The 16,062-nt window shown below is 39.1% G+C and overlaps 1 protein-coding gene and 1 long non-coding RNA gene across 2 annotated transcripts in view; both read right to left on the minus strand.

Annotated features, from left to right (window-relative positions):
- The window catches only part of LOC116575350, a 37,408-nt gene extending 36,446 nt beyond the window's left edge, over positions 1-962 (minus strand). The window contains exon 1 of the long non-coding RNA XR_004279723.1: positions 609-962. This is a non-coding gene — a long non-coding RNA (uncharacterized LOC116575350). The remainder of the gene's footprint in view (positions 1-608) is intronic.
- A 12,342-nt stretch (positions 963-13,304) lies between these two features.
- HAS2 (hyaluronan synthase 2) overlaps positions 13,305-16,062 on the minus strand; it is a 32,125-nt gene continuing 29,367 nt past the window's right edge. Inside the window, exon 4 of the mRNA XM_032316471.1 lies at positions 13,305-14,572. Coding sequence (XP_032172362.1) covers positions 13,643-14,572 — 930 coding nt within the window. The 3' untranslated portion in view covers positions 13,305-13,642. The remainder of the gene's footprint in view (positions 14,573-16,062) is intronic.

The raw sequence follows: 16,062 nt of genomic DNA on the forward strand, positions 1-16,062 counted from the left end.
TTCGGCCACTCGCATTCAAAACCTCGACGCTCCGCAGCTAAATTGAGTTTAATCACGAAAAGCCGTTGGCCATCAGAGAGCTGGCACGGTGCCATGCAAACCTAAGGGCTGAGGACTGGCACAGCTGATCAAGGCTCACACCACATTCCCACAGGCTGGAGTAAAAGTGAAATATGGCTCTGTTTGGAGATTCCCATGACACCCTCCAAACAGGGTGGAGACACACTGGTTTAAAACCCTTCAAATCCTAGAGATTAAATTGCGGGAAAGGTCAGGAGCAGGGAAATGGGAAACTCTCGTTGGCCTTTTGAAGCCTGAACTCGGCTGCAGTTTCAAGAGGCATGCACACAAAAATTCCTCTTTGCCTTCCCTTTCCTCTTGGGTTCCGTAGACGAAGCCCGAGGACAGCCTGTTCTGAGGGTAGATTGAGAGCAGAAGTTGGGACACCCAGGGTGGCTTAAGTTACTACACTGAATGTGGAACCCGGTCTCTCGATCAGAGCCAAGGCTTGGGCTGCCCGGCCCTGTAATTAGCAGGGCTGTTGAAATCCACAGATTTGTCAGGCAAGGAAATGCCCTAGGCACAAGGATCCCATCGCAGGCACTCACCTTCCAGTTCTTTCTCAGATGCATTTAGCCGCAGCTGTGACAGAGGTCTGACACTGAAGTCTGATGATACTAAAAGCACTGACTCCATATTTTATAAGAACAAACACACAGTCTTTTCCTCTTTGCTATTTTTTGATTATAGGCCGTCTTGAGCCAAACTTTTCTGGACTTGGAGAGTGTTTTTTGTTTTGCTTTTTTTTTTTCCTCCTTCTCAAATCTGGCACCACAAGTACTACATGACAGAGTTGAATCAGAATCAGTCTTGAAATCTTCTACTTGGGGGGCCCAACCAGACCTAAATGAAAACCACCATCGCCAACCCTAGGGGACCCTAAAGTTTGAGCACAAGCTTTGTCATGGGGGCTGGTTGCCAGGGACCTTCCTCTTTGTTACAGGGAGCTCGGGGTACTTATGTGTTCCAGAATGCCATGTTCCCTGCTAAACTTCCAAAAAGCTGTATGCACGGAATATGCATCCTTTATTTATTCATTTATTTTAAATTTTTTTCTTTCCAAAAATGAAGGCAGAGAGCGAGGCATCTTTAAGAAACCTCTTTGTCGAAGCAGTGAGCTCTGAATAAATGAATCCCCCGTCTGCAGAAGGTAAGTCAGAAAGCATTAGTCCTTTCCTCAGACCAGATCCCCATCTCTCTCCTGGACTTCCTTTCCCCAGCTCGTAGTCCAGACCGTTTGGCTTTTTATTCTGGGAACTGGTGTGGTGGTAATGTTTGAACACTGCTTCTGGAGTTCTGACCCCTGACATAGAGCTCATCTTCAAAATGTACAAATCATGACTCAGACCCACAGAACAGCCAGGCACACATTGACTTCTAGAATCTCAGTATGAAAGAGGGATTTTATAGGTTACCTCATTCATTCATTTGGCCTTTTGTTCCCAGTTCTCCATATAACTGATAAAGACCTCTGACTTCAAAACCCACTCCACAAGCCCCTTTTTTCTTGTGAGTTTCAGCTTTTCTCTCTGAGGAAGATGGGCTTGACTATGTCCGATGTTTCTTTTGATCTGTAATTACGTTTCCGATTCATTTTTTAGTATCCCCCTTCTACAAAGCAGCTTCCTTAACCTCACAGAGGAAGTATTATAAATATAGAAACATAGCAGGCAAGGCCAAGTTCTTACAATTCCTGATTCCCCAACTAATGATCAATTACGTAGGACTTTTTAAAATTTTAAGTATTGAAAATTGATTCTAAAATTGTGAAACCCCAATCATTAATACTGGTGTTAATCAAGTAGTCTGTGACTCGAAGACCAAAGGTCTCTGCCTTTCTCTTCCCCTCCTTTGAGTTCTGGTCCTTCCATTGCCATCTTCAGAATAACCCCATGAAGGAGTTACATAGATGTCTGTTGTTTGCCAGACTCATGAGTTTTTTGGGTAAGAGGATTTCTGTTACCTTTTGGAGAATGACCTCCTTTTTACTGTGTATAGAATTAATGGCAATGGCTGTTGAAGAGTTCTGTCCAACCTTAGCCAAAGGGTAGTCATAGGACCTATCAGAATAGACTTGTGGACCAATCAGAATCTCCCTTGTGAGAATTTAAACAAAGACAGAACCTGGGCTGAAGCTCACTCCATGTGGGAGGTGGGCATGGGAAAGAGTAGGAATCAGGAAGAGAATTCTCCCTTAATTATCTAGAACTACTATGTGCCTACCCTCTTCTTTACCTGACTCTCTGGGTCTTTCCTCATTAGAAACTCCAGTACATTCTTTCTCTCCTCTGATTAGCCAGTCATGTTCTATTGCATTCAAGAGAAGGATTAGTTAAAACTGAGAAAACATAGCCTCATTGAATCTGTGTAACCTATCCAGGGTTACCCATCTTATGAATGGCAGAGCAGGATTCTAATTCATGCCTTTAGCCCAATCCAGTGTTTTTAACCATTCCAATCTTAAATTCTTTTAGATTCTCTAAGCTCTGTATTGTTAGATAAACAGATATCCTTTCTTCTTTTGGTAATTGGTGCAACATAAATGGACTCTGTTATTTTAACACCTTCCAAAAATGTGTTTATTGACATATGACTTGATGTAATGCTATTAGAATTTATGGGGGGGAACAATGTAAGGAGGTTATGAGAAATTGGAGAGAGCATCAAACTTGAAGGAAGAAAATCTTTTTAAAATTAATTCTGCCTCAGCAATGTCCACAATAGCCAAACTATGGAAAGAACTTAGATGTCCATCAACAGATGAATGGATAAAGAAGATGTGGTATATATACACAATGGAATACTATGCAGCCATCAAAAGAAATGAAATCTTGCCATTTGCGACAACATGGATGGAACTAGAGCGTATCATGCTTAGCGAAATAAGTCAAGCAGAGAAAGACAACTATCATATGATCTCCCTGATATGAGGAAGTGGTGATGCAACATGGGGGCTTAAGTGGAGAAGAATAAATGAAACAAGATGGGATTGGGAGGGAGACAAACCATAAGTAACTCTTAATCTCACAAAACAAACTGAGGGTTGCTGGGGGGAGGGGGTTTGGGAGAAGGGGGTGGGATTATGGACACTGGGGAGGGTATGTGCTTTGGTGAGTGCTGTGAAGTGTGTAAACCTGGTGATTCACAGACCTGTACCCCTGGGGATAAAAAACATATGTTTATAAAAAATAAAAATTAAAAAAAAATAATTCTGCCTCATTATAGACTTTTTAAAAGTTTTTTACACTGCTGAGTCCGACATTTTTCATCTATACAATAGGGTTTTTATGGAAGATGAAAAAGTTGAACAGCAAATGTCATTATTCTGAGGGATATCTCTGTTGATGCCACTTAGCTTGATTTCTATTAATTAAGTTCAATAAAATACAAGTTTGGCCACGTAGTGAACAAATTCTTTTTAAGTGAGACACTTTTCTTCTTCTTAGATCTTGAAGTCGGCACTCGCTCCCTCAAACCTGTTTCTTGACATCTTCCTTACTAAAGAATGGAAGGGTATTAATATTTAATTTATAGGCTTGTTTAGAGTTAATGAAATCATATATTCAAAACTGTCATTTGGTAAGCACTCAACCAAAATTTACTTGTCATTGGCTTAAGGGTTCTGTATTTTTTGCTAAACTAAAGATAAATTACTTTTATTCACTCACTTGATCAATTATTACTCACTTCATCAGCAAATGCAAAGTCTTCAGTTGATAAGCATTTCATGTTGGCAAGATATGTTTGCAAAGATGAGTAAGACATAGCCCTCCTCCTTGTGCATATCACAGTCTGTTAGACAGAAGAAGAGAGAAACTTTTACATAACTAAATGTAGTATATTAAGGACATTATTACGGAAAATACAAGTGCCATATGGAAACAAAAAATGGTCACTGACTTGTTTTGTCACTACCCAAAGTCTTCGCAGAGGAGGTTGTTACTTCACATAGACCTTACAGGATGAAATAAGTTGAGGGAACTAATCAGGACTGGTGAACTAGTCTTGGATAGGGATCAGTTGAATTAAAGTGATTATCTATGATTAAAGTGATTATCCACTGTTTTTACTGCAAATCTAAGTCTTCATCCAACTGTACCATTCACACCTGTCAACTTAGTTTAAACAGGAAAAAAATGAAAATATTTTATCAGTGTGTTTAGAGTAAAAACAAAACAAAACAACTGGTCCATATGTTCTCATTCATGATAGTAGAAAGAGAATGAGGTTATAGCTGGGGCTCATATCCATCTGACTCCAGAAGTTCAGCTGGACTAGATCAACTCTGAAAAAATATTCCAGTGTTTATATATGAATTCTCACCCAGTAATATTTCTGTAGACTGCCTGTTATCTGGTCTATGAAGGAAATGACTCAGGCATAGAAAGGAAAGACAGATAATACCTATGGCATCATTGGATTTGTCCCTTGCCAGATAGTATCATTCCAACAGAGATGCTGTCTTAACTGGACCTTGTCCAGCCTGGGCGTCTGTCCATGCAGTGAGATATCAGCTCTATATGCCCAGAAGTAATGTTCTGAACGGTTTGGAAAGTGGCCATCTAAGGGGGTCACAGTAACATAAGCAGCCTCAGTCAAGGTCCCAAAAGGTCAATGGAAGCTTTTAGCCCTCTTTACACTCTCTAATCTCTAGCTGTTTCTTCTGCTAAAAATATACTTGTGGAAAATTATTACTGGTTCCAAATTGCCATCCAATGCCTAGATTCTTGGCAATGCTGGGTGGGACTTTCCCTAGGTGGAGCTGAAAATTAGGCAAGAGATAGCTGTGGTCATCAATGCACACAGAATCAGTGTATTTCCCTTTCTAAAATTATCTTCTCCAGATACCCAGACATTAAAAAAAAAAAAAAAAATGTTGCCAGCCATCAAAGACAGTAAAAAAATGTAAAACCCTGATTTGAGTGCTTAAATACACTTTCATGCAATATTGATTAAAACATGGATAAAAACAATTTTGGATCCACAGTCTATATATAACCAAGTCACACAGTTTTAAGTATTTCCTTGGGTCTCACTTGAGTAAGTTCTTGATTTGTGGAAATGAATAGCAGAGAAGAGGAAAATCCTTTTTCAAAATTTGATTTTGGGTAGGCAGGTAAAAAATTTACAAAAGTTGAACCGTTAGCCCCATTATTTTGGACCTGCATGCATTCAGTAATGTTCGTTGGGCACATTCTATCTATCAAGCACTGTTCTAGGCTCTGAAATCTAGACTATTCCCCCTGCTCTCTGGATTTTATTGATACTCCAGGTGCCGAGAGAGACAACAACCAAGCAAACATAAATAAGTATTGTTGTTTACATTAATGATAGTTGTGTTGAGAAAAATCACAGGATACTATGTTGGAAAGTGCCAGGGAATGGGGATGTCTCTTTAGGGAACATGATTATTAGAGATAAGGTCTCTCTGAGGAAGTGAACTACATAGCAAATAAATAGCAACAGGTAGTGATCCTGAAGTAGAAACAAGCTTGTCTTGGCTGAGGAGCAGAAAGAGTGCCAGTGTGTACTGTGTAATAAGGAAGAAAGATAGGAGTTTCACAGAGGTCATGAAAACAGAAGGCAAATCATGTGGAACCTTGTGGAGCATGGTATCCCCAAGAGAAGAAGACACTTGAAGGCTTCTACACAGGTGAATGACATGATCTCACACTGACCATTCCATGGAAAAATGAAGAGGAGCAAGAGTGGAGGGAAAGATGGATGTCTGTGAAACTAGGGACAAGATGGTAGGCAATGTGGCTAGGAGGTTGCAATAAGTACCCATGAAGAGTTGGGGTCCTAATCTGACTTCTGCCACAGTACATATATGAATGTCTCCTAATGCTCAGAACTCATAACAGGAACTCAAATCTGAAGGATTTTTCTGAATTTCCAATGGCCTTTCCCTTCTTTTATTTTTATTGAGCCTGTCAGCAGCCCTATGAGCTTTGTAGCAGGGGAGTTCTTAGACTTTGACAAAAGAAGAAATTGGGGTTTTCGCTAAGAGTCAACCAGAACACGGTAGAGCCAGGACTCAAACCCATCAGATGCCAACTCCATGCTCCCACTGCCCCCCCTCACCATGTTTTAGGCATTACAGAACATTTAATTTATCAGACACAAAACTGTATTAAGTGCTCTTCTCGAAGACAGAACTTACTAGAAAAATTATAACAGTTTATCTGCTTTGTATCTAAAGGAAAAGAAGGTCCCCTGTTCCTAGAAAAAAAAAAATCTTCAGGATGTATTAGAAGGCACCAAAACGGTGATTTAAAATGCATTTTTGAGAGCACCTGGGTGGCTCAGTGGGTTAAAGCCTCTGCCTTCGGCTCTGGTCATGATCTCAGGGTCCTGGGATCGAGTTCCGCATCGGGCTCTCTACTCAGCAGGGAACCTGCTTCCTCCCCTCTCTCTGCCTGCCTCTCTGCCTACTTGTGATCTTTCTCTATCAAATAAATAAATAAAATCTTTAAAAAAATTAAAAAAAAATAAAATGCATTTTTGAGGTACATTGAAGGACACAACTGGTGGAATTGGTACCTTTTGCAAGACTGAAATCATGGCAGGTCCAGAAACTGCTGTCCCCTTCCATTTCACTGGTATCTGAAAAAATTTAACTCTTATACTTCCTTAAGTAGAATGAATTGTGGACTGGACACATATGGGGGTATTGCTGTGATGGTCTTAGACTTCCCGTTAAGTTAAGGTCTCAAAACACATTACCTGTGAAAGCAGCATAAATGGGTTTTATACCTTACTACAGCTGTTGAGTTCCCCAGGCCTGGAGAAGCTAATGGTAGCTCATCATGTGATAGTAATTTGTACAATACATTATGAACCTGGGGCAGGAGGGAGGAGTTAGGATAAAATGCATTTCTAAGAAGTAAAATTCCTCAGTATTTGAGTTAAATGTCTCAGCCCTTGGTCCAGAAATTGCTACGGAAAGAAATTTTAAGAAAGAAGGAACAAATGCAAGAAGACAAAGATGAAGACGAAAACAAAGACGAAGATGAAGATGAAGGAGAAGGAGAAGGAGAAAGGAACATAAATGAGGTTAGTTGCTTAGGAAGGAGGGGGAAAAGAAAATAAAATTTTATTAAACTTCTATTATGTGGCAAATATCTTTCATAGGGACATTGCATAGGCTACCCTGATTGCACAGTAACTTTGAGATGTGGCATCTCCATTATTATTCAGACGAGGAAAAGAAGGATCAAAGAAGTGGGGTAATTTCCAGTTTAAGTCAATCTCCAACCAAAGCCCAGATATAAAATAAATGAGACCTCCAAACTTGTTCTGGCCTTGTGCACTTCCAAAGTGGGTAGTATGACAATGATTTGTTTGGGGCAAGAACTTAGAAGATCCATTTTTGATAGGTTATGAGATTTCTTCATGGTACTGAAAATTTCAGGTATTGTTGTAGACAGCCCGGGGTGGTTTTTTATTTAAAGTCTAAATATCAAAGACCCATAAACCTGAAAAGCTTATAATTTACAACTCTTTTTGAGGGGAATGGATTTAAGCATAGCCTCAATCTGTCAGATTTAAGAGAGTAGCTGCCCAGAAATTGCTAATTTGAGGTTTTCTGCATTATAAAGCAGGCCAAAACATCTGGATAAAAGAGACTCAGATGCTAGCCTCAGGGTTTGTAGCCAGCAGTGCAACCTTGAGCTCGGTGCTAAAATCAACTGGTTTGCAGTTGATTCCTTTGAGATAAGGAGCCTTGCTCTCTTTTTCTTTCTTTAGGTCTTGACTCATTCCAGCAAGGATTTGAGGCAGCTGAGTTGGACTCCTGTGAACTTCAAAGTTCCTTTGTGCACTGATGATACTGATAGTTTCATTTAAACAGCCCTTCAACTTTGATCCCAGAAATCCTTCTTCCCAGATTTTTATTTCCTTTAAACTTTCATCAGTGTTCTTTGGGTTTTACTGGAAGAGACATATCACGTGTTTTCTAGAAAAGTGGGATGTGTCCTTACATGACACGCTCCCGCCTCCCTTCTTTCTGAGTGAATGTGTACAATTGCGATCCTCTCCTGATCTAGTTAAAAAATGATTGTATTCGATTTTTCGACTTGACAACCCAACTCAACCCAAGATAAAGGCAACTTTTTCTTCAATTTGTGAAACAGTTGTGCTTCTTCTCAGTCAGTGCCCTATACGATGCCAAGTTGTTTCAAAGGTTATGTTCACCTAGTCTTTGCACATTTCCCCAACATACCAGGTTTGAACTCCCAATTGCCCTGAACCACAGAGCTGAAACAAGTCACCTAGATTTGCTGAAGCCATAGTGGGGAGAGTTTTGTGACAGCAAATGGGCAAACTGAGCTCCTTGAGAGGAGCCTGTGTCTGTGGCTCAAAGGCCCAGCGGAAGGAACCTGAAGGCTCCCCCCCCCGCCTTCACTCCTATGGTCTCTGCACCTGGAGCTGATTACTCAAGAAATAAGGAGCTTAAGCGTTGCATGTTTTTCCTAGATTTTAGTGAAAACAATTCCAACTTGCGGTGTCAGGAATTATATACTAGTGTTACCTACACAAATTCTGCAGGATAAAAATGTTAATCCAGATGTGACCTCACTTCCTTGTGGAACAGACACCCTAGTCGTCTAAGTGTAGAAATTTCTGTATGTGATGGGCCTTCCTTGCAGACTCATAAAACATCATCAGCATGTTGAGGTTTCTGAGAATTTCTGCAGGAATGAAAGCTGACTAAGGTAAAGGGCAAAATGTGTGCAAGGGGGAGCAAAGCAATCTACTTTAGTAGGACTGCAAAAAAAGAGTAGGATTAAGGCCTGCCAAGAAAGGGTAGAAACAGATCAATCATTAGGCTTGAAGGTTCTCGAAGAGATTGAATCGTTTTCTCTTGTTGACAGTGGGATGAAATTAAACCTTTGTATTCAGAGTAAGGTCTTAGAAGGAGAATTGTAACAGAAATGTAGAGAATCCGTTGGATGGAACAGAAATGAGGAAAAGAGGTAGTTAGGAGGTATCTTCACCATTCAGGTAAGAGATGGAGATTGTCTTAACTTGGGTGAGAGAGGAATTTGAGTGTCATGGCAAGCAGGAAATCAAACAGTTGTTGTGACCAGCTGGTTACAGGGTATATAAAAGAAGCTGAAGATGGAGTTTGGGCAACTGGAGGGAGAGCTGGAGGGAATGGGATGAAAGCAGTCAAGTGCCTGGAAGAGCAAACTTGAACGAAATCATATTCGTTTATGTGGGACACTCAAATCCAAACCTCCATCATGTAGTTTGGTTTGTGGTATTTTTAGCACCCCGTTCAAAATTATCTACATGCCCTGTGCCCTATCAAATTGAAACATCTCATTCTAGTACTTCTCCCAGTTGGATTATGGAAGATACCCTTCAATTGGTTTTTTTTTTTTTTTAAGATTTTATTTTTAAGCAATCTCTATGCCCAATGTGGGGCTCGAACTCACAATGCCGAGATCAAGAGTCATGTGCTCTACCACCTGAGCCATCCATGTGTCCCTCAAATGTACTTTCTATAGCTTAGTCTGCCCTCTTGGTTAAAAACCAACCCCACCTTAATTAAACTTGTTAATTCTGTGAAAAGAACATATACCAAAATCATACCTTTATTACTTCACCCATATTCTTTTCATCTGGAAGGTCCCCATAAAATCTGTACCTCCTTAAAGAAATCACCCCCAAACCACACCACCTTGACGGCCATCTTAACAGAGCTAATCGTCCACTCCATTCCTTTCTTATATATCCCCACGCCATTCTTCCCACCTTTATTATTCCATTTTGCACTGAATGTTTGTATAATTATCATATTCCTCTTACTCAGTTATAAGTTCTTTGAATCTACCTTTTGATTTCTTGCTCAAGACAGGTGTTTAGTATGCTTCCTTAAAACCAGGTGTCTGTCAACATCCATATTTGAATAGCTCAAAAGGAAAATGCTAATATTTGAATGACAGCTGTCACAGAGACGATGCTTTGTCTGAGGAAAACAGAAGATACTAGATTAGAGCAACGCTTCTCAGATTCAGGGTGAGGAAGTCATCCGGGGGATTTCATTAAACAAGTCCTGGGGGCCAGCCTGGGATTTTGATTTGGTGGGTCTGGAGTGGGGTCATGCCTTTGCATTTCTAACAAATGCCCAGGAGATGCTGGTGTTGCTGGACCACGAATGGTACACTGAGTAATGACCTATTCAAAGGGTTAAGTCTGACATCAGAATGCCTTCCCCTAATTCCCATCACGATTTACTAGCTGTTTGAGCTCAAGGTACCAACTTAATCTTTAAGCCTGTGATTCCTCACCCGTAAACAGCAATCATAGTAGAACCCCTTCTTCAGACAGATAGAACTAAAACTGCCAGTCTATACACGGTGCTCCTGGCGGTCCCTGATACCTGGTAGGTGCGCAAAAACTAGGTGTTGGTTTGAGTATTTAATGGTACAAAGAAATCAGCAGATTCCTAAAGAACAAGGGCCATTAAGCCATGGCCAAACCTGGGTCATCGCCTTTCTGAGTAACGCAGATAAACTTGGTATGGTTTTAAAATACTTAAATGACTAAAAAATATGAAAGATTTCATAATGCATGAAAATTACAAATTCAAATTTCGATGTCCGTAAAGGGTTATTGGAACATGGGCACACACATTCGTTTGTATAATGCCTGTGGACACTTTTTGTGCTGCAGGAGCAGAGTGAGTAGACCCATGACTGACCACATGGCCAGGAAAGCCTAGAGCACACACACACTGGCCCTTTCCATGAAGTTAGCCAACCTTTTAAAAAGCACCAAGTGACTTTATCAGTCAATTGGGATTAGAACCATCACTAGATGGCAATAATATTCAGTGACTACTGTATGTGTATTCATAAACTGTTTATACATATAGTTTATATATGTTATATGCTCTTGTATGTATGTATATAATTTATGTCTATAGACAGATCATTTAACTGTACCCAAGTAACAAGGGAGCCTTAGGAACCAAATAATAAAAGAAAATTGGGAAATAAGATGTTTGAGGGATGAGTGGCAAATTGGATTACCATGATATTCCTAAAAATAGAGATAACCAACATTTAAACATCTGTATTTTTACAAATCGGGATGTTACTGTACAAAATGGTTATACATTTTCAGTGTAACATTTGCCCAACTTCTCGTATCTTGAGGATATTTTAATGGGTAATAATGTTCCATTGTTTGGAAATGCCCAAATTCATTTAATTATTGCTCTCTATTGGTTTTGAAGTTACTTTAAGATATTGCTATTATTTATAAATACAATTAAACAAACTTGATTATGACTTTTCTGGAAATGTATCCCCCCCCACTCTGATAAATTACTATAATGAAAGTTGTTGAGCTATTTCCAAGGGAAGTAGAAGGTTAAGATTAAAGGCAAAGTTTTTATGAATTGAATCTTTCTCTGTATCTGTTTTCCAGCTTTCCAAACCACACCAATTTAGGGGATTTCTGCTTCATGATTAGTAATATAAGTGACTTTTATTATCTTTGACCAGGCATGTTTGTTTGTTTTCTGCATACCCCATTCTTGAAAATCTATTCCGCTACAAATCAGGAAACAAAGCTTTTGTTTGAAATGCACCCTTCCCTTAGAAAAAAAGGCAATGCTCTTATCAAAAATATTTTATTTACAAAAAATCAATTATACTATACATCCTATACTGGAAATACATTGAATAATTGCTAAAATAAATACAGGCAATTAATTCAATCTCTTAAAAGAATGAGAGAATTTGACATTTGAAAGTTATCAAAGCTTAACTTAGAACATAAATAGTTAAAAAGGCAAACTCAAGTTTTAGTTTCATTTATTGGCATGCTGTGCTCTGTTTCCCACAAACTCTCCCATCCGTGAGTCTGAGTTGCAGAATGGTTATGTACCTTTTTGAAGTCCAAAGGTAGAATGTGCAGCTTTTTCTTAGGCAGAATAGATGAAACAGGGCGTCTGCATGGAGAGGAAGCACGTGGTTGAACACGTCTCCACATTCACACTCCACTTCATCACAACATGTTTTATGCAACGACTCGTGTGTTTGATTGTTTCTAACACAAGTCTACACAGCACCAGCTACAAGGCAAGATGGGTCACATCAAAAGTCAAACCAGGTAACTGAGGCCCTTAAGAGTAGTGAAATTAGCTGGGTTAAGGGAACCTAGCTCCTTCATTTGTTCATGTGCCAATTCTTGATACACTTCTTAAACCTGGGTATTATTTTGATTATGTAAACCTATCTATGGAGGCCAGTAACCGGACAAATGGAGTGATTATCTGTATGAATTCAGAAAAAAATATCCTCCCTGGGAAGGAGGATGATGAGTTTAATGCGCCAATTTTGTAATCTATAAGCTTTTACACTTATCAATTGTAGCCAACTCACCCGTGTAAAAGTCCTAGTAACATGGAAACTGAACTGGCAAGCTGAAAGAGACAGGTCAATTATGTTCAGTTTGTCGACAGGATCTGGTGAATTCAGGCCACAGAACAAACGATGAACTGCATTGTACTTGTCCAAATGACACAGGTAATTTCTTCCACTTTCCCTTTTACTCAGCCTGAGAAAACACTGCCAGAAGCTCCATATTTGCCCAGTGTTTTCTTTCAAGGACTAGCATTACCCCCCACTTTTTTAAGAATCTTATGAAAAATTGCACTTTTCTACCCCCTTTGGCCTTGATTTTCAATGATTTCCTTTTGTGTGTATGCACCTAAGTATGTATTTCTACTCCCAAAGTGTGAAGGCCTTTTCTAAAAGAAATGAAAAAAAAAAAAAGTTAAAATATTGCAAGTTTAAATATTTTTCACAGAAATAAACTATTCCATGTTAAAAGGTAGAGAGAGAGAGAAACATTTTATTCTTTCTATCATGAACAACATCAGTCAACCACGCTTCACATTTTGGGTCATTTTTTTTTTTTTTAAGTATGAATTTTTTCAGAACCTATTTTAATAATAATAAAAAAGAACAGGTGTATTTTGGCAGAGAAGTAAAATATAGAATATGCAAAATTTGTTTTAAAAATCGGCATACAAAATTTTAAAACACAGTACAATTATATAAAAATACAGCACAGCCAACGGCCTTTGAAATTTCCTTTGGCATCTCATTTGGTAGAGTTAAACAGAAAATCCTTTCTAAGAAAAAAAAAAAATTAGCTATCGACACAGTCCATAAGTTAGGTTGTATACGTTGAAAGAACTTTTCCTTGAGTTTCCAAAATCCTTTTCTTCCATGATAACCCACATAAAGCATGGCTAGTGAGGTATATAGGGCAAACACTGTTAGGCAGATGTACATAAGGAAAAAGTGCATAAACAAAGAATGCTTCCCATTTTCATAGAAATAACAGGTTAAATCTGAGTTTCTTCTCATTGATGTCTTGTTTTCCTTTGGCTGAATCAAAATAAACCCATAGAGACATGTCTTGGTTCAAGTCCCAGCAGCAGTGATGTGTCTCCTTTGGTGGCATTATTGGATGCCACAATACTGTACAGTCCCAAGAGGAACTAAGGTTTTGTGTGTGTCTGCGTATGTGACAGCAAACGTCAAACAACGTAAGATCATACATCGAGCACCATGTCATACTGTTGTCCCTTCTTCCTCCTGCCACATTTATTGATGAGAACCACATAAAGCGTCAAAAGCATGACCCAATAGCACGCATAGAGCAACGTTCCAACAATGAGAACTGTCTGCTTGGATTCTGAGAATGGCTTTTTAGATTCCTTATAAATGGTGAAAATCACACCCCCCAGGAGGATTGTAAACCACACCGATACTGGAATGAGTCCTATGAAATTGACAACAATGGTCTTCCTTCCAGACGTGCCCCACCCAGCTTTGTTTATTGTTGCGATTGCAAACATCTTGGCAGGAAGTAAACTTGACATGTATAACACTGAGTAGAGGGACATGAAGACCATGACAATATTTCCTCTAAGGCAGCTGGCAAAGGACGATTTTATGAGACCTACTAACTGGACAGTTAACAAGAAGAGGAGGATGTTCCAAATTTTACCCCGGTAGAAGAGTTGGATGACTGTCGCAATGAGAAAGAAAGGGAAGAATCCAGTGATCACAGCCTCGTAGGTCATCCACAAGTGATGTTTATGAAACCACATAGCATTGTACAGCCACTCTCGGAAGTATGACTTGCTCCAACGGGTCTGCTGGTTTAACCATCTGAGATATTCTATCGGTGTCTCCGTAAGGCACTTGGATCGAGCTGTGTATTTTGTTGCATAGCCCAGGCTCAGCACTCGGTTCGTTAAATGCCGGTCATCACCAAAACTACACTGGCTGCCCATAAATTCCTGATTGTACCAGTCTTCCACAAATTCATGCAGCAAGGAGTTTCTGTACATCCCCAGAGGTCCACTAATGCACTGGACACATCCAAAATAAGACTGGCAGGCCCTTTCTATATTAAAAGCCATCCAGTATCTCACACTGCTGAGGAAGGAGATCCAGGAATCGTACTTGTTTAAAATCTGCAAGAAGAAAAAAACAAAACAAAACAAACAAAAAAAAACAAATAAATAAAACATAGGCCCCCACTAAAATACCAACAAAATCCACATCATCACGAGATTACTACCTAAAGTGAGGTTTGTTGTTTGATCCTCCTGTATCAGCATCCTTCTTATTTTTGACATGATTGTTTTTCATTTTCTCTGATTCTGTGTTACTGGATTAATCTGATAAATTGTGTGCCTGTGTTGGGACTCCTGGATGAGCAACCGTTTTTCTCCTACATGACGCTGTCCTCTTTATTGCCCAGGGCTTTTGTTGTTGTTGTTCTTGTTATGCTGTGATATTGAGCGTGTTTTTAGGCTCTAGTTCTCAGTTCCTAAATTTTCCCACTCTTTCCTACCATCTAAGATTTGAAGGTTTTTAAGCCCTATTCTCTCCTGTTCTGGTTAATTTCCAACTCATTCAATTCCTTTAATTTTCTTTCTCCTTCTTGTCCTCCTTTATGCAATGCCAGTGATTAAACTGTTTGTTCTGGCCTCTCCCCAAAACTTAAGTCCTGAAATAATGCTCTATGTAAAGGCTATTGAAAGTTATCAGCTTTTTCTTGGCAGTATTTCTAAATTCTTTCCTCCATCTCAATTTTGCACGGTTCTCATCTGGATTTTGCATGCTTCCTCTTTTATCACCAGGCTGTTTGTCTATTCTAGGCATTGTCTTTGCCTTCATTATCTCCATGCACGTATAAAATGGGTTATATAGCAACACAATACCTAATTTTTAAAGTTAAGTTTGCATGGGCTTCTCACCTTTTGCTAAAATTTGATCACGCATTTGCAAAGCACTCATTTTAATCTTCACATGTTATCACATATTCACATATATGTGCATTTCCCATCCCACAGACTCCAAGTTGCCTTCATTAATATCAACTTAATGGTTTCTCCATTTTTAGCAAATAATGGGAAATAAATAATTATAAGTGGGAAATAAGTCATAATCAGAAAACCCACTTAATTATTTGTTCCTTTGCCTTTCTTACCAGTATAAATCTAAGTTGCAATTTCTTTTTTCTTTGTGTTCCAATTTGAATTTTTAATCAACCATATATTATCTTTTAAATACATAGGTATAAATATATAATCCATCCTCAGCACTTCCATTTTTTTTTACCTTCACAACTAAATGAACTCTGACATCAGATTTTTTTTTTTTTTAAGATTTTATTTATTTATTTGACAGGCAGAGATCACAAGTAGGCAGAGAGGCAGGCAGAAAACAAGCTCCCTGCTGAGTAGAGAGCCCGATGTGGGGTTTGATCCCAGGATCCCAGGATCATGATATGAGCCGAAGGCAGAGGCTTTAACCCACTGAGCCACCCAGGTGTCCCCAACATCAGATTTTACCAGAACACTAAGTTATGGTTCAAGAAGATATGGAGATCATTACACATTTAAATTAATTATATATAACTTATATAACTTATCAGCCATACCTAACAAGGGTTACA

Source organism: Mustela erminea, chromosome 16 (genome assembly GCF_009829155.1).
Source record: "Mustela erminea isolate mMusErm1 chromosome 16, mMusErm1.Pri, whole genome shotgun sequence".
In the NCBI taxonomy this organism is placed as follows: domain Eukaryota; kingdom Metazoa; phylum Chordata; class Mammalia; order Carnivora; family Mustelidae; genus Mustela; species Mustela erminea.